The sequence below is a fragment of the Pagrus pagrus genome, assembly GCF_965226575.1.
Source record: "Pagrus pagrus genome assembly, chromosome: 16".
Taxonomy (NCBI): Eukaryota; Metazoa; Chordata; class Actinopteri; order Spariformes; family Sparidae; genus Pagrus; species Pagrus pagrus.
Window position 1 is genome coordinate 20315623 of NC_140200.1, and position 24502 is coordinate 20340124.

Below are 24502 nucleotides of genomic sequence, written 5' to 3' on the forward strand. Positions count from 1 at the left end.
AAAAGGCTGCTTGAAGGGAGTAACTGAAACAATGGATGAAGAGGGTGTGAAGGGTCCTCAGTGATGCAAACTGCTTTTCTCTCGACTGAACGAAAGATGTACCAGGATGCAATGTTAAATGTAAGGACTGATTCGATGAGTGACCGGTATACTGTTGTTAAAATGTCCTGTCTGATGTTAAAACTTTTCAGCCTCCTCAGGAGAAACAAGTCCTGTTGGGCCTCATTTGGGGACCGCATCAGGGGTATTTATCTGCTCCGGCTCCTCTCTCCTGTTACCTGCTTTTCCGGTGCATTCGTTATGATGGACGTGACACACCAGGAAAAAACAAACAGAAAGGCAAACTCGTCTGCTAGCGATGTGAAATAGTCACACACCTATTTTTAAGAGTAAACTTGCCTTTAAAAAAATGGCATATACATGCTAAATCTGGTGTAAAAGCGGTACAAGTGTCTCTGCTCTGCTCTATCGTTAATGTGGGAGAAACAGGGCAAGAAAAACTTTAAAACTGTATAATGCAGGTAGATCAGAAATTAGTGAGTCTACAGAAAAGGAGGTGAAGGAAAGCTTTACTGTGTGCAAGCTGGAGGCCTTCCAGTCAAGCATTTGACTAGACGAGTGCCAAACTTCTCAGCCTCTTGTGAGATAGTATGGATGAAAGTGAGAAAGCTCCACACCGCCGTGAGTTATAGCAGCAAGTACAACTTTACAGTAAGTGTTACTGCAGTCACAGGTGGGCTTGACAGTCTGAGTACAATAGTCTGATTGTTAATCTGTCTGACAGGCTGCAGAGCTACACGTCAAAGAGTCCTGCTGGATTCTAACACTCGCAATAAACAAGCCATGATCGCACATTCTATTAAACGTTAAATAACTCTGTTGGTAATCATTGCTGCTCAGTTTTTAGGCTGTTAAGTTTGTGATCTCCATATGCTTACATGTATTCCTTTAAAATGATACTTTTTGAAGAAACAATATGTAACATTTCCACATTAATGTAAGTGAAAAAAACAAACAAATTTCATCAATTTGGTCGCCTGCTGCAATAACTTCCAGGGAAACATCAGATGATATGTGGAGGAGGACAAAGAAGGAAGTCGACGAATGTGACTCAATGTAATGTAAATAAAACTTAAAAAATATATTTCCTCATCCATGAATATCCATCTGAGTCATATCCAATAGACTTTCATCTGCAATTATGGTTGTTTGATGATGAAGCCAACAACTCAAATTATCCCACGCTACTTCACAAAATCATCAAACTGTTTTTTGTTATCATTGTTTTCATTGAGAGACCCCTTGCGGCAAAAGCTACATACTTTGCACTTTTTAGAAAAGAATGCTTCTTCTTGTTTCATTTTTTAAAGCATGTTTGTGTTGAAGTAATTACTCTGTTTCTAAATTATCCAGGGGCTGTATATTGACAGAATGAAGACTTTGGCATCCATAGACACCAACTTATGCAGCAACCTGAAACTAATCATTGACATCTAGATATTTCATGAACTATGAGCCAACTTTGCCAATTAAAATCTGAAAGATCCAGAGAGTCCATAGAGCAAAACCCACTAAATAAAACACCTATATTGAGAATACGCTGTGATTTTGCTTTTAATAATATCTGTGATCATCTGCAGTGGTGAGGGTATACTTTAAAATCTTATTATTAACAGCAAAATATCCACACTTCCCGTAATAGGTGTTAAATGTACATAACTGGCTGCTATTTGTGTGTGTGCTACTAGTTTGATAGTACATGAGGTCTTATGTTTAAATCCTTTTTTAGACTACAAAGAAAAAGCATTGTAATTACAGTATCAGGCAACAAATGACCAGCGTGACTTGAGACCGTTCCGTAGTGAAAGCAACTTTCAGATCATGAACCATATCTGGAAAGAGGGTGCTTCCTTCCTCCGTATCTCTAAACCGTGTCTCTGCAGAAAGTCTGATTCTGCTTAAGATACTGAGAGTTGTCTGGACATGTCGCTGAAGTAGAGCAAGAGTTCCAGGCATGCAGAGTTCAGTGTGAGGCCCTGGGTTAACCCCCTCTCCTTCTCCCTTAAAGAAGTCCTCCTCCCTTAGGACGCAACATTCCATGCAAACCTAATTTACTTGTCCTTACATAGTAGGAAACATTTTAGAAAACATTGACAGCAGCACTGTGTCTATCTCCTCGTGCCTATGTGTAAATCTATCAAAAATTCCCAGGGCTCCACATCTGGGTACTCTAAGGAAAATAATTTCTCTGAATATCACCAGCATTTATAGCATCTGATAAGATGGATGTGCAGTGAAACTGAGCCAGTGAGCCAGTAGCTAGGACACTCAAAAACTGTCATTTATGAGAAAGTTCCACGGTAGCTTCTAGGATTTACTGAACCCCCAGAAAAAAGAGAATAGTTTGTTCTCACAGTTAATGGCAGGAAATAGCAGTTTGCACTAAAGGAAGGTGAAATATTTCTATAACATTCTTTTCATATGGCTGGCTGGCTGGCTGTCAAAAGTCATATCAGCTGGTGCTATCAGTATCTGACTGTGTTGACTTGTCACACAGGGCTTGTCAGGGCTTAACACAGCATGTGCAACTTTCAGAATAATCTCTGCAACTTGGTGCTTAGTTTGACGATTTATCCACTCTTTGTTTCATTTGAACAAAAGGAGTTTGGGCTATTTGTATCTTATATGTTACTGTACAAGTATGTCTTGTCCTTGTGAGCCCAATTGGTCCCACAGTGGAAAAGCAGCTGGTGACTCACCTCCTCAGGCTATAGGGGCGGAGCTACAAAAGCAAGGCTCAGTAACAAGCAAAACTCTGCACAGCGGGAGAACTACTTCCAGACCTGATACTGGCTCTCACAGAACAGGACATAAAACCTGAATGACTTTGGAAACTAGATACACACGGTGGAACTGACAGAGGAATTTAAAACTTGAAAGAGGATTACAACTGAAGACATTGAAGAAACTTTCTTGGTGTGATTTTTTTTTTTTTGTTTGATCGTAGGGTGAGGCTTTGAGTGTGAAGTGATTTCCTTGTCAGTTTAGAAAAGAACACAAAAATGCCAAACTCCAGTTACCAGACAATTGAGGGCTGTGAAGCCACAAACGTGACTCTGTACAAATTCTATGCAGCTATCATCATTATCATCTTTATCTTGGCTTTGCCTCTGAATGCATCTGTCCTCCACCTCTTTATATTCAAGCTGAAATTCTGGAAATCCAACACCAACAACGTCTTCCTTTTCAACCTTGTGTTGGCGGACATTCTCCTGCTCTTCTGTTTGCCCATAAAGGCGTACAACTTCATCCACGAGGAGAGGAGGAGTAAAAACGATGCAGTATGCAAAGCTATGCTCTTCATGTTGTTTTTGAACCGAGGAGCCAGCATTGCCTTCCTGACGGTGACTTCCATTGATCGATATTTCAATGTGGTACATCCTGGTCGAAAGAATTTCTTAAGAGCTCTCAAGAAATCTCCTCAGATCTCGATTCTCATCTGGCTGTGTCTTCTGCCTCTCACCGTTCCCACAATGTTGCAGAACTTTGAATGCTGCAACAGCCACAAAGCTGATGATAAAGAATCAGAAGATGCCAAGATCAAGGTAATGTTAACATGCTCAGTGTGTATTTCTGTAAAATGTCATAATGTGTTTGTTATTGGTAGGTTTTCAACATTGGTCTAAAAAATCTGGGAAGTGCATGAGACAAGTGATATGGGATGAAATGACATAGCATTTCAGCACTAAATGATTCATCTGGGAGTTTTCAGCTTTACAGTCCTGACAGTTGTGACCATGTGGCAACACAGTGCTGAGTGAGCAAGATTTGGTGTCACTGCTAGCATCAATAGTTATTTTGTTCTCATTTAAGCAATACACTGTTCACACCAGGAACGTGCACGACGAGTTGGATAGCCGATTCAGCGTTTCTACCCTCGCTCATTGGCATTACAAATACTAGTCTGTTGAACATGTTATTTGATTTACGTATGTTCACATTTAACTATACTTATTGACATGATTTGCTCTGAAATGTTATGTCTTTCTGGTGAAATGTTGTTTTATAAAAAAAAAAGACAAGCATCTGTTTATAATGTTAAACAAATCCAACTGTCAGTACTTTGAAAGTCATTGTGCTATCATTTACTATGCGTTTCTCATGGATAGAAAACATGCTAGCATTTAAAAAGAGTATTCAAGAGTTTAGAAAAAGTATGTAATTTAAAAAAGTTTATTATTTATCTAATGCTCCCTGTTGTTAGTGTTTTTTAGATCAGTTTGTAATGAGTGAAAATGTATGACTTCTGACTGAGAACTGTTGCCTGTGTTATGGTGGAATGAGCCTATTTTGAGACATGTATGAAGTGTTTCGGTGGTTTGAGTGAGCCAAGTTGTATATTGGTAATGCAGACTGTGTGAAGTGTTTTGAAAAAGGGCTTCCCTATTGACCGATGCTTGTTACCAATTGAAAAAAACTTAAATTGTGGTGTGAAGCGTACAATTTTTGTGTCATAACAGACATTTATTTAAATAAAAATCTTTGAGATTATAATTTTAATACCGTGGAAAGCAGGACTTGTAATGGGGCAGTTTTACATTGTCTTATTGATGCTTTGAATTTTAAGTAAAGGATCTGAGTACTTCTTCCTGCACTGCAATTTGAAAGGAAACTGTCCAACCAATTAAGAATGACAATTGTTTTTTTTTTATTTCAGGATGTGACGGACAGTTTGCGAGAAATTGTCTTCTTTACCCAGATCGTCATCCCCTTCATCATCCTGGTCTACTGCACAGTGCGTATTGTCAACCGGCTCAGGAAGAAGACAGTTGGCGATAGAACCAAGCTGAAGAGAGCGGTCTTTTTAGTGACCTCTGTCATGGTTGTCTTCTCCTTCTGCTTCCTGCCCTGCGCTATAAGCAGGATGGTTCTGCTGATCATCCGGGTCCGCGTCCAAGATGAAGGCATCCAGGATAAAGCTGCTGTGGCCTTTGACGGCCTCATGGTGCTGTCCTATATGGACTGTCTATTGGATCCGCTGATCTACTGCTTCTGCAGCACCAAGTTTAAGGCTATTTATCTCTCCAATTATTTCCCATTTTTTGTGAAAGATGCTACAGTACCACCAGAAAGTTCAACAGGAAACACATCACATCCTACACGCAATGACGTCATTTGAAATTTATGGAAAACAGATGCTAGATGGCGAGTGTACGCGCTACACAGTAGAGACCGACAATGTGTCCCAACAATGTACCTACTTTAGGAAAGATGACTCTGAAGGTCAAGTGTGCTATGAAGACAAGACTTACAGTGAATATTTATGTTTCTATTTTCTATTGATGGAAATATATGTACGTATGTAAATATGGGGGGTTGTTACAGTTTGTTCAAAGTGTTCTTCAGTGTTGTAGATATAATGTCTGAACAGGTGAAACAGTCATGAAATAGTTTAAACAAGGCACCCAATCTTTTTCCCTTGGAGGACCAAAACCGAACCTTAATGGTGGTCCACAGGCCAAAAGCAAACACCTACTGTATTGAATTGTTAAGATACAAAGTGGTATTGTGTTGTCAACTTCCCACAACTGACTGACTTCCTGTGGTGTGCCCGTCATGGGTTTGTTGATATTTAAAGAACATTTTAACTCACAAAACATAAAACAGCATAAACAGTGATTTATATTTTAAGTTTTAATAATGTTTTCGTTGCAAACATCTGGTAGACCAAATCGAACCTTACGGTAGGCCAGCTTTGGCCTGCAGGCTTCACTTTGGGCAGCCCTGGTGTAGAATATATGAGTGTTGGTGGACAGTTTTTGAAGGGGAAAGTCACTAAGATAAAGTATGCACATCTGTTTCTCTGTTTGTCTTGGACAGCAAAAATGAGTTATGAGTAATGACCATAAAAAAATCCCCTCAAGTGAGAAAAAGAACAAAAAAAGAACAAGAATCTTATGTCAGATCGTACCAATCTCACACAGCCTTTATCTAAGCTTCCAGTCACACAAGCATTAGTGTTTAATGTAATCACTTAAGGCTGAGAAAATGTAGTCTTGTCACCTCAAAGTGCTCAAATCTTGTCAAATATATATATATATTTCTTTTTTATGAAACTGCAGATAGGGATAAACTAAGGGAACTCAAAGGGGAAACAATATTCTCCAGAGGTTTTACAGCTATGATAGACAGTATTCAGTGACATGGATTTCTTCTGCATGTAACTAGTAACTAAAATAACCCCAAAATAGATGCACATTAGGCCAATGGTCAGTCCCCTATTACATAAGACTTAATCCTAAGGGCCCATACAAGAAGCTTATCATTATTGATTTATTATTGTTACTGTATAACTGTTTATACATCATGGGGAACAATATGAGTGTAATTATACTGTACATATTTTATGCCTGGGATAATATCTTGGAAATTAATTTATACTCAAATTACAGAAAAAGTTTCTCATTATGTTACCGACCCCTCCACAAACCCCTGTAGATTTTAAGATCCCACTTTGACAACCATTATTTCACCAACTAAATGACATGCATCAAAAATGTACAATTCTCCTGAACGCCCCTTAGAATATAAATCATGAATCATGTCTTCAAACAGACTAACACTGTACCTGAATGAATCACTGAATGGTTTCACTCACCATGATTATGTCATCATTAGTAACAATACAATGAGTTAGGTCATGTCTGTGGGTCACTGTCTGGCTTTTAATACATATACATATAATTGCTCATTTGAGTAATCAAGCAGCTGGGGTCTGGTGATTCTGGGTTGAACTGAATGTCAATTTTACTCATGTGTCTGTTAACGATGCCTCACTGTTTACCACAGAATATGTCATTGCTTTGTATTTGTCACAGCATTGTTTGAGATGACTGTGCAACAGTACAAGACATCTGTGTCATGGAATATTAGGCAACTGTCTTGTCCAGCTCGGGGTATTATATAATTGAATTAATGGCTCTTTTGGCATAAAAGACTTTGAGAAATAAAAGAGGGGAGGGCGATCCTCAGCTCTAAAGCTTTGTAGTAGTAGAAGACAAGACCAATGTGAACTGACCAAACAAGGAATAATTGTATCTGTACACAAACAATCAAGTCAACGTGTGTAAATGTGAGCAACATTATTATGCGGCTACTCAATGGGATTTATAACAACTTTGTGTTTTTATGTGAATTAGTTATATGTTGACATTTATATAATGTGGTCCGTCAAATATAACTGTTTTGTTTTATATTTTGTTATAGGTCCCAAGAAAAGCTTTATAGCCCCAGCAGCACATGATGCCATCACTCAATTGAGTGAAGCTGTCAATAGGATAGTACTGTATGTCATTTTGGTAGCATAATGTATCACAGAGCAGGGATCACATCCAAGGACAGACTCAACATTTTATGACTGTTTCACAAGTGGCATTAAATACTTGCCTTGTCTTTTATGTGTTTATACTACTGCTGTAATATGTGAATGTTTAAAAATATTTTTTTCTATCTCTGAGTACGTTTCTGCTGACTGCTCCTTCATCTTAACTCTCATTTAACACTCATCTGAACTTATTTCCAGCTCCAACAATATTACTCAGCTGCTGTCACACAAATATTCCCATGAACTTCAGATATGAGTCAGCACGCATTTATGCAATCCTGAAACTTCTGTGCCAGGATAAAGAGTGGGTGTGGGTTTGATTAGTGGCTCTATTGTGTCTGAAAGGCTCCATTAATAGAAGCAGGTAAAGCACAAACAGGTACTTCAGTTTTAAATCGAAGCCACAAAGCTCTAGTCTGTACATTTGTGTCCACACGACCAATTGCAAAGGATTACAAAGGATAAAGGAAAAAGGAAGCTAAAGATAGAAGTTCAATTATTAACATGCACATTGTGCATAACTTCCTGTTGTTTAGTCAGTGAAGTCTGTTTCTCCCTGCTTGCACAACCTAATCTGAAATAAGACTGCAGACGAGAGATGAGGGGTCAGGACTTCAGGGCATAGATGTATTTAATTTGTATTTTGGATCTAATATAATCTAAGTTGATAAAATTGTAATCCAGTGTTATGATTTCGGTTGAAAAACATCCATTTTAGAGATTTTGGCTAATACGGAAATCTGATTTTTACTTTAATTTCTTGTTTTATTCAATCTTGGTTTCATCTGTTGTGTCAACTGACCAAATAGTGTAATTTTATTTATTTCATATTAGGTGTTTTTTGTGGATTCTGATGACCTACCTCTCACCCAACCTTTATAACAGCATCTACAGTAAGTGTAAAAACCTTTGAAATGGCTCTAGTAAGTAAAACCACTACTGGTCATGAAGAATATTAGAACATTTACATTTATGATGAAACTGTTGCTTCAACTTTAAAGCACCAGTGTGTGAGGAGTCGACAACTGTCTACACTACAGTTACAGGTCTCTATACGAAATCTGGGTCAGATATAATCAGCTGTTTTGTCTGTGACAATAGCCAGGTACAGTGTTGATATGATTCTTACCCTGGCTGGGACATGTTGGGACAGGATGAGCCACTGGCCTCTTCTGATCTGATGGAGGAGATGACACACATTACACATCTGATTCCGTCATAAGCATATCGATTAATGGAGCTTTAAAACAAGAATGCAGTAAAAAATATGATTCAATTAAACCATGCTGTATCTCTTTCAAAGGCACAGTGTGTAATACATTGAGTATTAAGCGGCATCTAAAGGTGAGGTTCTAGATTGCAACACTCCCTCGCTCACACCTCCCTTTCCGAAGAAGACATTGGAGAAGCTCCAGAAGCTACGGTGGCCCTTACAGACAAGAAACTCATTTTCTAAATATGAACTGGTTCATATTTAGTTCAATTCAAGTGATGAGGTAAAGATGTATAGTGAATAATACTATAGGTTATAACTTAAAAATAATAATTAGGATGATACAAAGAAATTATGGAGCATTGTGAAAAATATTCACAGAATTTATTAACTCTTTGATGAGCGAACTTCTCTTCAGTCTATCTGAGTCACTAAGTCATTACTTTGACTGTCTTTGGCACACTCTGTGCTCTAAATATCTTAATTAGTTATCACTCCATGTGTTGTCTTACTGCAACAGACAAGGAATAAATCTAAATAAATCTTGCTAATGCGACACCAGCTCTCTGAGAGGCACAAACTGAGGCTACTGTGTGCTAATATCTAACGTTATATGTGGCAGAATTTCTGCCAAATGCCACAACTACATATTACACACTGTACCTTTAATTGCAACAAAAAGCCCATTCAAAACATATGTATTATATATTTTTGATAGAAACAGATAAAGGTTAGTGCTGATATGGTTCTTACTCTGACTGGGACATGTGGAGACAGGATGATCCTCAGGTCTGCCTCGATCCGATTGAGGAGATGACACTGGCAAAACTAGGAGCTGTGAAGCCACCCACAAAGCCAAGAGATAGAAAGACAGGAAAAGGGTTGAAAGTGAGAGGTAACGTGGGGTAAAAGACAAAAACGTAAGAGAGTAGAGAGAGGCAGTTAGGCTAGTTTAGTAGTTAGTGAAGTCATATAATTATAAAAGCTGATACTGTTAACTGTATAAAAGCTGCCAAAAAGCTATTTTTTGGGTCACTATTGCAAAACTCATATTACAATAACAGGTTTTCAAAATGAATCCCATGGCGTAGGTGTGGGGAGTTCTCTGAATCACCTCAAAAATGTTCTCGATATAAATGAATACGGTATGACCCACCTCTCCCCACATGAAGCAAAATCAGATGGACCTTCACTGAAAAGACTTAATGACATATATTTTTAAATCAGCAATGTAAATATGATATAGTTAGTAAGTAAAATGTACAATCTGCTATAAAAATGTAGATTTAAAATGTTATACATTATTTTAAGTCAGTTGTAGGCGACGTATTTCTGGTCCAGGTCGTAAACATCTTAGCACATTGACTCTCATTATAAGTTGTATAGCAAGCAAGTGGCTCGTTGTGGTAGCTTGGACCTGACCAGCTGGACATCAACACAGAGGAAGACTGTCTTTTTCAAGGAGCTGGTTTACCAAGAAGTCGTACCAATGCATTTTACTGCCTTCCCTGCCTTCTTTTTCAAACATGAGGTTTAGAGCTGGCATGGATTCAGACAGGTGTGACTGATTTAAAAATTTTTTTAGGAAGTTTCACATGAGAAGGCTGGTTTTAATCCTGGTTGAGTATTCAACCTGCATACATTAGATTCTTGTTCCCATTATCCTTGATTATAAAATGTTTTTTCTGATATTTCCTGGCCTGATGATGATGTTCTGGAGAAAATCCCCCAAATCGAAAAAAAACGGCAAGGCAACTCAAAGTGCTTTACAGGGGCATATTGCAAATTGCAATAATAGACATTAAAAATTGCATTTAAAATACATTAAAAACAAGTAGGAAGACATCAAGAAGCAAAACATTAAAACAAGTTAAGAAATAGGAAAAACAGGCTAAAATAGAATAGGTTTAAAAGAGACAAGACTAAAGAGGTCTGAATGGTTCATAACGTGGCAGCAGATCAGAAATGTACTTTGGCCCGAAACCATTCAGTGCTTTATAAACCAACAGCAGGATTTTGAAATCTATTCTTTCTAGCGGAAAATCTAGTTAAAGTTTTGATACTTGGTTGGTGTGTTTGACCTTTAAGCCCCATCTGCACTTGTGTCCAATAATAACTGCAAAACAAGCTGTCAGACTCCTGGTCCTAACATATTATCACCTTCTCACCTCCTGAGAAACATATCTGGCTCTTAAGCTTAATTCTGTGCTGGGCAGGGAGTGTAGAGGAGTTATATCAGAGCTTGTTTGTTGGAAACAGCTCCATGTTGCTTCCTGGAAACAGGAGTGGTGAGAGCAGTGAGAGAGATAAAGACTACTGAGTAAATGTGCTGTAAAACCAAGACATGACTTTCAGTTTACTTTGTATTACACATCTGATTCGCTGATGAATTGAAATGATTGAATGATGAGCTTTAAAGGTCCAGTTTGTAGCCTTCAGGGGGATCTCTGACAGAAATTGAATATAATATTCTTAATTATGTTTTCATTAGTGTATCATCTCCTTAGAATGAGACTTCAATATCTACAGAGAAAGTGAGTCCTCCTCTACCGAGTCCACCATGTTGCACAGCCATCATTCTACAGAGGCCAAGAATGGACAAACCAAACACTGGCTCTGAAATGGGGGACTTTCATGTTTTTCGTGCTTTTTTACCTGCCACCATGAGGGGTATTTTACTATCTTCAGCTACAGTTCCCTGCTAGATGCCACTAAATCCTACACACTGAACCTTTAAAGGTCCACTTTGTAAAATAATTTATTTTTGAGTCCCATTCCCACCTCAAATACTGATACTTCGGGATTATAGTTTGAGTCAGCTGCCATCCTACAGTGTTTGATGAGTTAAGAATGTCATTCTTCTGACCTCTAAGGGCAAATATGCAGTAATAATATTATAATATACTTAAATTAAAACATGCAATGAAATGCAAAAAAACCCCAAACATTTTAAATACATTTCTTATATCATATATTTTGAGTAAATATGTATATGAATTAACATAAAACTGCTCACATCACATGCACTCCAACAATTTTATTCAAAGTTTGTTGGCATATGGCTTAAAACTGTTTGTCTACCAAAATTGGTGGAAACGTGTGAACTTTCTTTCTTTCCAGCCTATTTTCAGTAAAATGTAGAAAGCTGAGTGACCTAGATTTTTATTAATTTAAAAGAGCGTTCATCAGTAGTACTTTTTCAGAGCTCATGACAGTCAGAACAGGCGGCAAGTCGATCCACTGCAAGGGCACACAGACAGGAAACATCAGACCTTCAACAGAGATAAGGAGAGAGTAGGAGAGAAAAACAGATTAGATTGTGAAATAAAAAGATTTTTTTTTTTCTGAGAGCAAGTGTGTGTGGGAAGAAACACAAGCTGAGTCCAAAACACGGCCCAGAAATGCTCCTTGGCATTTCCACAGATACTGATTATAATAAATTTAAGAGGCACGTCTCCCAGAGCACCTAACTCTAAGTACGGACAAAGTAAACAACTGAGTTTCTGTATACTGTCGTCATCATTACTGGTGCTTCAGAAATCGTACATAAGTATAAGCAAGATGTCCATGCTGTAACAGAACCTATCAGTGCTTATTACTAAGACCTGATGCATGAGAAAAACATATATGCAGGAAGTCAGAGAGGCAGAAATGAAGTTATGGTTTGTTGGAGAATAGCTGCTTGAAAAGATAAGTTCTTATAAGCAGCTTATCTGAACAGAGATATGCAACTGAAGGCTCTGCGCACACATTTTGTAGGTACGTCATGTAAGACACATTTTCTCTTACATAAACCCCAAACTTCATGCAACAGATGAGTCTGCGTGCTTCTCCTTTCAAAACATGAACTAATCTGTCCTTCACACCAGTTTTGCAAGCCCAGTTTGCTCAAGGTAGAGTGTAATATTGTGAACATTATGTAAAGCATTTTCCATCCTACAAAGCAAATTTGATGCTAAGGACAACATTGGCATGTAGACTAGACTAATTTTCTAACATGCTCTGATATATTTTGCCATGCTTGAAACTTTTCTACACAAGTCCTGCAAGACTGATGTGTAGAGATACATAACTCAAGACTCTACGAGAAGGCTGAACTTCGTCTAATATTAACGACATTGTAATTTCGGATTTTCTAAATTTGTTTTAACCATAAAGCTTACAAGAAAAACAGGGCCGTGCACGCTTTGATCGCCTATGATGGCAAATTACAAACTGTATATCGAAGTAGTAACGCATTTACATGCTCCTCAGATAGTTGCATTTCCCAGGTTGGGAAGTCATTCTTTCTGACTTTGGTGTGTTCATGAGCTTAATGCGTAAACAACATCAGGTAGAAGCTGTCCTCTTAACCTCTTAAATATTGTTTTACCTAACTTGTTATCGGGGTTAATGCTAATGAAAAACTTTTCTAGCTAATTGAGCTCATTTTACCCAGATGTTACAAATTACAAATAAGCAAAAAATGTATATGCAATACTTGACTGACTTGACTTCTTTCCAGTCAAGAACTATTTTTTTCGGATTAAACCCAGAGACCAGAAGAATGCACTAAATGTCATCAGTAGACAAGTGTACAGAACAATTTCAGTTTTAGTGACCATTACTGGATGTCTAGTTAGCTTAAATAATGCTGTTACAAGGTAATAAAGTACATTGGGGCAGGTCCACATGGTTGAAATTATTACAATAAGATAAAGGATCATTCATGACATTACAGATAACACAGAGTTGCAACTACATGCAAAATGTACATATAAAAGCAATATTTTATATTTTTCAAAGCAATGAAAACTCATGTTTAAAGTTGAATTACGAATTACAAAGTTTTATTTTCATGTTGCTATGAATCATTTATTTCACCAATAAGTAACAGAAAACTCAGTGTTTTCCATTAATTACCTTGACTATGGCAGACTGCCAAAGTCTAATTTCCCTGGCATAGTTTCATATTCTAATAATAGCATTAAAGACCTCTAACGTTTTGTGTTGTTGCTTAGGTATGCACATGCACAATACAAAATCATATTTTTCAGTAGCACAATCAACCAGACAGACCTGACAATCTATAGGCAATATTGCACTCCTCACAGATGGACAAACAAGAGAATGATTATTTAGCCTATTGCTATAGCCTGTGGGATGGTGTTAACATTGTATCACCAAGGCTGTATAGTATAGTGAATTGTGAGGACTAGACTTATTAAGCTCAGTCTTTTATTTGACTAGTATCTACATTTTATATTTTCTACAGTTGTTTTATGTATGTTCATGTTACTTATGATCTAGTCTCTTAATTGTTACTCTCAAAGTGCACCAGATTTAGTTTTGGGGTGACTGTAGCTCAGGAGGTAGAGCGAGTCATCCAGTAATCGGAGCAGGATACTGTACCCCATATTTCTCCTGATGATCAGGTCGACACCTTGTATGGCCAGTGGTAAGTGTATGTGTGTGTGAATGGGTAAAGGTGTTTGAAAGTGTTTGAAAGCACCGTGAGCGGTCAGTAAACTGGAGAAAGTGCTATAGAAAAATTCTGAAATCCCCCCTCGAGGGTCCAGGGCCCACCCACCATAGTCTCATGAAATCCTGTGGGAGACTCTGAAACTGAATGTATTTGAGAATACATGATTTAACTGCCATGTTGTTTTCCGTTTTTGCAATACCAATAAAAACATACTGCAGTTTATACAGATGATGGGCACAAAAATAGACTTTGGTCTACTTACTGTTTTGTTTGAGGGGTCCAGATTTAACTTTTGGTCATTTTTAATGCCATTTGTGTTGTCATAGTGTTGAATTGTATTACTGTATGTTGTGAGATGCTCCAACTTTCCGACAACTTAATATCTGTTTTTTTATATTTTTTTCCACAAAGAGCAACTTTGCTCTTTTACAGAATTATGTTTCTTTGGACACAAGACAAGAACAAGCAGAGCTAGTGTTTTTGTAAAGGAAATGGATCCATCAAAGAGCAAACTTCTTTAATTCTCAGATCAAAATGGCTTTGCACCACATTATATTAAGGTTATTTATCTAAACCATGCATCTGTCTGTACTTCCTTTTTCCATTATAAAGCACTTACATGTAAACAATCAATATCATTTCTTGTGTTACCCTAATGATTTGGTGGATTTGAGAGTAATGTTTTTTGTTTTTTTATCTTTCTACCTTTAAAAGGGTTTCAGGATGATAGGTGTAAACTAGAATCATCCTGTCATTTTAAGGAGGAACACTTCACAACATTTCTGTGGCAGAGAAGCTATGTTGCAATGACTATAGTGGCACTACTGTGGCCAGAGGTGCAACACACCACATGTCCAAATACACACACTGTGTTGAGACATGCTCTGTTTAAGAAATAATGCATCAATATTGCATCATGGCAGGGAAACAAATGTGAAAATGCAGCCAAACGTTGTCATGCAAGCACTTCTCTTGTAAGAAAGTCTGTTAACAAGTGTATGGCTTTGCAGCGATTTGACATTATGTCCAAGTTTAAACCATTAATATGTAGCTTGTTAAGTGTTGGTTTGCCAGTTAAAGAACAGCAGTGATTGGAGGTAGCTGGGTCTAGTTAATGTTTGACTTCAATAACAACAAGATGTTTAAAAGCTGATCCAACACTGTCACAAGCTTTACTGCACACACTCCTTGGATTGGATTTAAAAATGTCAACTTTGCTGTTTGAGAATGAACATTTTAAAAAAAAAATCTGTCTGTCAAGGTTCATCTCAAATATCTACATCATACCATGTATGAAAAAAAGTTGAATCCAACTCCCTGGACTAAAGTTTTCATTGATGATGTTTTAACTGATCTGACTGTCATACAGTATGCACATGGAGGGTGGAGACATCACATGTTCGCTGAATGCAATTCTGCTCCAAGTACCTCCAGTGTTTACATAAGTTGCCAACCACACTGAGACACGTAGCTAGAAATATGTGGTCAGCAAAACCATTGTTTTGTTACCTCTATTGTCATTGTCATGTTTTTCTAGCAGGTTTTAGAAGTTGAAATATTTTCAACTTTTCAGTGCAAGCCATGAAGTCCATTAATCCAATTTGAATCTGTTGCACATGCAGATGCGCACCACGCACGCTGTTTTGCCCAAAGCAACTTTTCCAAGACGTTTTTGAAGCCGCGTCTGTAGCATGATCTGGGCCTAACGGCTGAGAAACCTGTGACCTACGATGGTTGAGACATCACTTGTCCGCTGTTTGCAGTTTGCAGTTCTGCTCTAAGTAGTTTAAGTGTTTTCCCAAGTAGCTGATCACACCTATAAGCATAACTAGAAACACATGGCCAGCAAAACCATTGTCTTCCATTGGTACAGAGCCTAGCCTGTGTCACACTGAGTCTAACTCTTTTTTCCGTGAACCACATATGATGGCTGGTTGTGTACGCAGCCCCACTCCACAGGTGTGTCAAGCTGTTTTGCCAAAAGCAGGCTTTTCCAAGAGGTTTTTGAAGCCAGGCCTGTCACAAAGAGTGGCCTAAGGGGCCCCTTCAATCATGTCTGAAAGAGGATCTTAGATTTTTGAGGAAGATGACATCAATCGTAGCGTCATTCTGTTATTGCTCATGAGGTGATTTCAAATTCCACTGAATAGGATGTAGACATCATACATGTTCAAACAAAATTCAGCAAGCCAGCAATGACAACACAAGCATGACTATAGACTCATATTTCTTCTGTTTTGTTTTCTGGCTTAACCTCATCAATTTTTAATCATATACTAATCAGGATATTTAATCAGAATTTAGATTCTAATGCATGTAATGCAGTGATTGTAATCCTATGCAGTTCCTCAAATGGCCACTCGAGGCTGGCTCCATTAGCGAGTCAATCCCCAAGGACCATCAAGCCCATTTTAAACAGAGATTCTGCATTATCACCGCAACGTAAGCTCGCCTTTACGCTGCCTTTTATTGTTCACACTGAACCAGGCAGCGCCGGCTTAAAGACGCTCCAGTGTTTCATTTCATATAACATGCTGGCATTGCAGAACCAAAAGAGTGATGGTACACATCATAACGCTGAGATCTGTGTGTGTGTTATTTTTTTTACATATTTCCCCCAGTTTCCACCTGTTAATTTAAACATGTATCCACCGACTGTTTATAATTGTATGGATGCTGTTAAACTGTGTTGTGATTGACATCCACCATGCATCGTGGAAAGTGACAAAGTTAAGTTTTTTGCTCTAAATTACATCACCATAAGTAAATTGCAGACCCTGTCTGGCTTTTACTCGCAAGAACGGATGCTGTTTTTTCCTGGGGGAAGTTCACTGAAGTCTCCGGTGGGTGGGCTGACTGTTGCAGGGATTTTTTTCTATATAAGTTGCCAGACACAGTAACGACAACATAATAGTCGAAGGCGACAAAGACATGGTGAGGTAAAGTTTTTCGCTCTGAATCGCATCACATACTGTAATCATCGGCATTCAACTGCAGAAGCCGCCTGGCTCTCACTACCAGGGACAGACGCTGTTTTCGGGCAGAAATGTGACAAAGAGTCGGTAGGACAGACAGGATGACAGCTACTTTTCCACAAATAATTGCAGTATTTTTTCCCCCCTCATATAAGATACCAAAGAAACTACCTGCTTCCACATTACTGTTGTTTGGTCTTGTAACTTTGCTTTGTGGGTTGAAGTGTGGGACATTTCTCTTTTTTTGATGAGTGAAGGATCTGTTAAGCTGTCAGACTGTGAACACCATCAGACTGACACACTCCTTTCCTGCGCTGCCGCCATTTCCAGTCAAAAAGACACCATGTCGTCTGTTTCTGCCTACGGTGGCGGATCAGAGACGGAACAAAACTGTCCCCTCATTTCACCTCTGTAACTTTCACACAGACAGCGAGGGAGAATATCGCCGCAAGATTCCCGCCTTGAAAGGGAAATGGTACAAATAGAGGTTTTCTATCGTTAATTTCCTCGCTCATGATAACTATAGCGTGGGCTGAATTCCTACATACTTCATTAATTGAAGGCATATTAAGGCATAAAGTTATGCACTCTGGGCCACTCTAAGAGACAGCGATAACTAGTTGTGTAGCTAGGTGTCAGTAACCAGGCTCCAAATAATGGTATTCAATCAAATAAATAATCAAATGAGCAAAGAGGTGGAGCTCTTTGCTCATTTTTGGATTTGCCAGGAGTTAGACGGAGTCAGGCACTGCAGGTCTTAGTCATGACACTGAGCGCCACGATATTTCCCCAGACGCCTACTGCTGACCTTGTTGAGACTACGTCCAAGTTTAATACAAAACAGTATATTCCATGAAAATCTTGTTTTTTGTTTGTTCGTATGTGTTTTCAACCTGTCTTTACAGGTATACATGATTGCTCAATACTCAGAGAAACTTCATATGTCATTTTCTTAGAGGGACAATATTTTCCCACACAATTCATCATCTTATCCACACATAAAGCTAGACATGTGCAGGCATGATGGTTTCGAGTGGACAACCACCTGAGGAATTTCACAAGCATTTATGTTGGGGATCACCTTTAACTGCCAGTTTCCAGTTACCACATTCTGTGCAATACAGAAACTAAACATCCATGAGGTCTTCGTTACACTACTATTATCTGCTTAATCATAGTGTCCTTTCGTTGAATTATGGCGTTTTAAGTTTGAAAAATTAAACCAGCATCTTTCTTGCTTTGCTCGTCAGTCAGAAAAGCCCCTGTGTTTAAACCACACCTCCAGCTGACTATAAATTCTTCCTCTCTGAAGGAGCCGTCTCAGCCCTGTACAACAAGGACTCGCAGCCTCATTGACAGAGGGTGTTTTCTCTTCTCTATTTTCAGCACTTCTTTTCAGCGTATGCAGTGTTTCCAGCACATGTTTTCTCAGCATGTTTTGGCACAGCCAGCAGGGTTTTGACAGAGCTCCAGAATCACTGTAAGGCTCTCAGAAGGGGACTGTTGAATTTGACGGATCACAGTGAGAAGGGGAATCGCCGCATGAGGAGAGAAGATTCTGGGTCAGAGGCAGCCACAACCACTTCCAAAACGAAGGATTCAACTGTGTGATGCCTGTCTGGAAACACCTTTAACCCACATCCTTCCTTTTCCACTGGTATTCCATGTAATAGGACTTCTACAACTTTGACTGCAACTTCTCCTGCACTCCTTCCAAAACTGTTATGAACAGTCAACAAAACATGTCTACGAATTCAACTATTGACCACTGCAAAACACCCAGTCCTGTGACATATGAAATCCTCTCCTGGGTGATGGTTGTTCAGTTCATGCTGGGTCTGCCTCTCAACCTGTCCGTCCTCTACATCTTCATCTTCAGGTATGACAAAACATCAATCTTTGTCACTGCCCTATTCTCCTTTTTTTTTTAATAAAACTACTCAACTGTACAATGAATTACAGTGCATTAGAGTAAGGTAGAAGTCAGGGAAAGATTTCAGAGAGGGGAAAACTTTCAATATCCAATGTATCAAGTAATTCTGATCTGAATACTTGAACTTGACTCATTACAGCTGATTGGTATTTCCTGGCATTTAGCCTCACTGATTGATTGATTAGATAATACCAGAAAGGTGATGTGGTTACATAGCGATATCTTTGACCTACTACTACTACTACTACTACTGGATAAAGTATGTTCTTAGACAAAAAGTGAAATTATGCTAATGTTAAAATGGTCACATAGTGGTGGTGACCAATCCAAGTTTTGTCTTGATTCAACTAATAATGCTCAGTCTGTTAGATACATTACTGTAGTTTCATGACTGATTGAAGGAGGAAATAAAAATAAATTCAAGCTTATTCCAGTGAGCAGAAGAAGACAAGGACAGTATTAACATCCATTTTGGACTCTTCACAAAAACTGTAATAAGTTTGTGTTTTTGTAAAGGAAATTTCTACACTAATACCTTAAAAAAAACAATGCTGAACTTAGCTTTAAAAACTTGTAAACATTCCTAAAGTGGGTCATTTAAGTATAACATTCAGACAAAAACGCAGTGGTAATTCAAAGTCCATTGCAAACTTAGTATGCTACTCTAAAATGGGAGACATGTATAGCCATTGTACTTCTTCATATGTACTCTCACTGACTCTTTTCACTGAGTGAAAAAACAACAAGAGCTACAGTATGTGTGCTATCTTGAGATAAACTGATAATCAGAAACATGTTAAATGAGGAACATACTGTACTGTTGTGGATATGAGTATCTCTGAGAATCTCTCAGAAAAAGCTTCCAGCAGGCACACTCCAGCCTGCATGTTTTCTTGTCTCTCACCACTATATGAAATATACAGTACAAGAAGAAAACCAATGACAATGAGATACTAAAAATTAAAATATAATCATTATAATTCTACAGTAATACATGCATCAGTTTGTCCACAGAGAACTCCCAACCTTTGCCCAGTAGATCCTACTTAAGTAATCCTATTTTAAACATTAAGCGGAGTGTTGAATGAGTGACTTGTCACACCAGAGGTGTGGAGAGATTCAGTAGTTGTTCATGATAAATGGACCAACAGAATCAGCAACATAGGATTAGTTACTGTCTGCACTTCTGCTTATTCTTGATGCTGAGCAAACAGTATCAAACAACTGTTTTGTCAATGACTTCCTCTATAGGTTCAAGTTCTGGAAGAACAAAAGCATCTTCCTGTTCAATATTGTGGTTGCTGATGTCTTGCTGGTGGCCTGTCTTCCGGCCAAGGTCTACCACTACCGTCACAACCTGAGGCGCAGCCAGAATGATGTAGTGTGTAAGACAATGCTCTTCATGCTGTTTCTCAACCGAGGAGCCAGCATTGCCTTCCTCATCACCCTGTCCATTGATCGCTACTTCAATGTGGTACATCTTGGAAGGAGGAACTTTGTCAAAATCCTGAAGAAATCTCCTCAGATCTCCATCTTCATCTGGCTTCTCTTGTTGCCCCTCACCATCCCCACTATGGTGAAGACCTTTGAGTGCTGTAACAGCCATGGCCGCGAACTTGAGACTTATTTCCACGATGTAACAGACACCTTCAGAGAGGTATTGTTTTCTGTCCTTCACTTGCATTCGCATTGCTTCAAAATATTTACCTATGACATGAAAACCACAAAGGCTTTAACTGATTTCATTACAATGAGAGCACAAACAACAGCCCAATATAAATTCTGCCATCAAAGAGCCATTCCCGACAAGGCTAACGTTTAACACAATTATTTACACAACCTCATTCCTACACACACACACACACACACACACACACAAAATAAGAAGCAGGTGAATCAATAGTTAAAATAATCTTAAACTGCCTATATGTTGTTTAGTGAGATATGTTATATGTTACTTTCTTAAATTATGATCAGAGAACGACTGATATATCAGTTGGCTGATATCTTCAGCCGATATTGGCCTATCTAAAATATATCGGTATCGGCTAATCTGTTACCTGGGGTAATTTATAATTATGTAATTCCCTGCACCGATGTCATTTTAGGCAATGAAGTTTATTATTTAACTTTTAAATATCATATCACATTTTAAAGACATCGGTATCGATATCTGACTTTTTCACTTCCTAGTATCAGTATCTGCACCAAAAATCTGGCTCTAATTACAACCATTTTAAGAATACACTGTCTTTGCATTTAAATGAGTAATTTTAATCCCAGGAATGCAGTGATCTGTTAAAAGTTATTGTAAAAAATGTATATATGTAAAAGTGCACAGTTTATGTCATACTATTATTTGACTTTAGATGTATGGGACTGCTGATGAGTTAAATTTATTTTTTTAAGTTTGGAAATGAGTCAGAAACTCAGCAAAGTGAAGGGTAAAGACAAGTAACTCTTTCAACTGTTTGTATGTACATGAAAGTTCATTTTGATGTACTGGCCATCATCCTCAAAGTCACTTTTATTTTCCTTTTTTTTTTTTTTAGGTCGTCTTCTTCTCGCAGATCGTCATCCCCTTCATCATCCTTGTCTACTGCACTGTGCACATTGTGAACCGACTGAGGAAGAAAACTGTGGGGGAAAAGACCAAACTGAGGAGGGCGGTGTTCGTGGTCATGTCTGTCGTCGTCGTCTTCTCCATCTGCTTCCTGCCTTGTGCTATAGCCCGAGCGGTGCTGCTGAGCGTCAGGCTGCAAAAATTGCAGAAGGCAGAGGACATTGTGGTTCAGGTCTACGACAGCCTCATGGTTTTGTCTTACATGGACTGCCTACTGGACCCGCTGGTGTACTGCTTCTGTAACTCAGGGTTTAAAGACGCTTACATAACCAGCTTCTGTCCTGCAGTTCTTCAAGAGAAACTGCTAAAGTCTGACTTTGGACTCGGAACAACAACAACAACAACAACAAACACAAACACAAACACAAACATAACAACATCTGGAACTAGAACCATTACTTTGCCGCTAATAGAGAAATTAAATTCTTAAATTGTGATCATAGTAACTATCTCCGAAGAAGCACAGGCTATCTATTTAGCATAATGCAGACACGTAGTAAAGTATAACCACTGGTCCACCCACTCAGTTTTCAGTTTCTCTGGCAGATTAGACTGATTCCCTGGAAATGTTGGGTCGAGCAGTGCTGAGAAATGACATTTACTCAAAGGTTCACCACATCAGATACAGTGAAGGCACCTGATATCACATCTCCACCTTACAGTTTATCATCTGTGGACATCCCCATCAATTCTGGTTAAACCATCATCGATGTAAACACAGCACGATAACCCTGTTTGGGTCCAGATGTGCACAAAGTTGTTATATTTTTGAACACAGCCTCGATTCAAAAAAGTTAGGACTCTGTGTAAAACATAGATAAAACAGAATGTTATATACTCAATTTTAAACAGTACAACGACAATTTAGTTCTACCTTATCAACTGCATTCAATTTTTGTAAATAAATGTTTATTCTTAATTTGATGGCAGCACCATGTTTCAAACATGTTGGGACAGGGGCAACAAAAGACACAAACTTGTGGAATGATCCAAAAACACCTTCCACAGGTAAACAGATTCATTGGTGACAGTGTCATGATTGGAGGGCTACATGGGATCTGCGACAAGTAGAGTTGTTGCTTGTAAAACTCAGAACATTAACACATCTCCACCCCTTTGTGCATGTGTGGGACAGTCATTTGTCACAGTTAGCGAATTGATTAAAGTTTGTGGTACAGGGTGCCAGTATGTCAAAAATAATATGTACTGCAGAGGAACTACTACAAAATATTTATTTCAACCTGCTTGAGATCATTTTAGGTTGACTTCATGTATTATGTTATCATTTTTGCTCAAAAACAATCGTTTTCTTACATGATTATTGTCTATCACTGTACAAGTAAAGATACATTCCGCTGAATTATAGGGCAGCCGCGAAAGGCTAAGCATTGAAGTGGATGTGGATGTGGCGATGTTCACCACTTTATGACACACATGATTGTATAAAGGATATTACGACATGGGCTCAGGAGCACTATAATTTTAAGGTTGTTGGTTTGTTTTAATAATGATTGTATTCTGTTTTTATTGACGTTTTACACAGCATCCCAACTTTTTTGGAATCGGGGTTGTAAAGTAATAGTACTGAGAATGTTCAATTATGATTTAAATGCATTTTTTTTTTATTTCTCACAAAACATGCCAGCAAAGGCCCAGCTGAAATGTTTCTCATTATAATCCATGTGAAATCCATGCTCAATAATGTGTCATACAAAACCTCTATGTTGAAGATCACCGCTTTTAATGATACTCACTGGCCCACGCAAAGAAATTAGTCAGAGAAGAAAAAGAAGAAGTCAGGGAGGTGTCAGTCTGTACACGCACATACAGACCTGCGAAGAGGGTTGTTCAGCCAAAAATAACTGCAAACACCAGTGTGGGAGTAAAGGCCAGGGCATTTAAGTGGATTAACAGAGTTGTGTATAAAACTTTCAGACTGCTCCACTCATTAGGCTTTATATTATGTAGCTGCTGCCTGATCTAATGTAAAATTCACATTGCAAAATCATTTAGACGGCTATAAGAAAAAGTGTAAAATGTAAATTTATGTTTCAGATGCATGCTTGAATAGTATATTTTATATATATATATTTTTATATTACTATTTACTTGAAGGCTTTTTTGTTTATTGGAATTGTTTCAAACCAGGTGTTTAAGAGATGAGAGATTGCATTATACAGAATATTATTAGTCCTGCAATATCTAAAAGGTACTCAGCAGTATAGTATAGGAAACCCAACATACTTTATAGAAGCTTGTTAGAAGCTGATGTACAGTACGGTTATCCTTACAATGTTTGCATAGCTGTCATTCATCACTCAGGAAACTCTAAATACCTGTGTTCATCGTCAGTACCTCAGACCAGTTGTACCTGTTCTTATTGTGGTTTAGCTTGGTGGAACATATTGAGAGCTGATCTGTACATTTACATTTCACTATCTTATTGCTCCTAGAAGTTAAAGGAATTCATTTTTTTCTGTGGTTGCATTTACACTTCCCATCCTCATTTTCTAATCAGCGTAAACTGTTTTTTTAAAGAGGTAAAAGATGATGTTCAACAACCACTACCTAAATGTCAAACCCAAGTGGACTACAGCAACTTGGAAGGATGTTTTGAACTTTCCTCATTCATACTGTAAACAATTTTGTGATGTTGCTTAATAAAATTTAATCATTTGTATAAATGAAGATACTGACTGAGGATCTCTGTATACTGCTTCTATAAATACAAAGAATGCAGGTGATACAGCTTAGAGTCTGCAAGCTAAACAGCTAAACATTAAGACTGATACAGACACGCTGAGCAATGCACCAACATGCAAAGCCTTTTGAAACCATATTCCTGTTTTTCATAAGGTGTAATGTTATTCCAAACAAACACCACATCCCTGCTGTACCGTCCTACACTGT

At 38.2% G+C, this 24502-nt stretch overlaps 3 protein-coding genes across 9 annotated transcripts in view; 2 read left to right on the forward strand and 1 right to left on the reverse strand.

Moving 5' to 3' along the window:
* Positions 1 to 24502, reverse strand: part of LOC311271838 (uncharacterized protein) — a 42801-nt gene that overhangs the window by 14224 nt on the left and 4075 nt on the right. For 4 of the 7 annotated variants that reach the window (XR_014624488.1, XM_084377724.1, XM_084377725.1 and 1 more), the window contains exons 4-7: positions 11793 to 11869; positions 10766 to 10870; positions 9351 to 9432; positions 8514 to 8561 (exon numbers count right to left, since the gene is read on the reverse strand). Coding sequence is in view for 6 of the 7 variants with exons in the window: in XM_084377724.1 (XP_084233850.1) it covers positions 8514 to 8561; positions 9351 to 9432; positions 10766 to 10870; positions 11793 to 11869 (312 nt within the window). In the remaining variant the exon portion in view is untranslated. The remainder of the gene's footprint in view (positions 1 to 8513; positions 8562 to 9350; positions 9433 to 10765; positions 10871 to 11792; positions 11870 to 24502) is intronic. The other 3 variants (XM_084377728.1, XM_084377729.1, XM_084377727.1) reach the window with 3 other exon arrangements.
* Positions 2845 to 5672, forward strand: gpr31 (G protein-coupled receptor 31). The gene is made up of 2 exons (XM_084377738.1): positions 2845 to 3605; positions 4718 to 5672. The coding sequence occupies exons 1-2, from the start codon at positions 3063 to 3065 to the stop codon at positions 5177 to 5179; spliced, it is 1005 nt and encodes a 334-aa protein (XP_084233864.1). The 5' UTR covers positions 2845 to 3062; the 3' UTR covers positions 5180 to 5672.
* Positions 18357 to 24280, forward strand: LOC311271841 (12-(S)-hydroxy-5,8,10,14-eicosatetraenoic acid receptor-like). Its single transcript, XM_084377736.1, has 3 exons — positions 18357 to 18915; positions 20221 to 20626; positions 21522 to 24280. The coding sequence occupies exons 1-3, from the start codon at positions 18761 to 18763 to the stop codon at positions 22020 to 22022; spliced, it is 1062 nt and encodes a 353-aa protein (XP_084233862.1). The 5' UTR covers positions 18357 to 18760; the 3' UTR covers positions 22023 to 24280.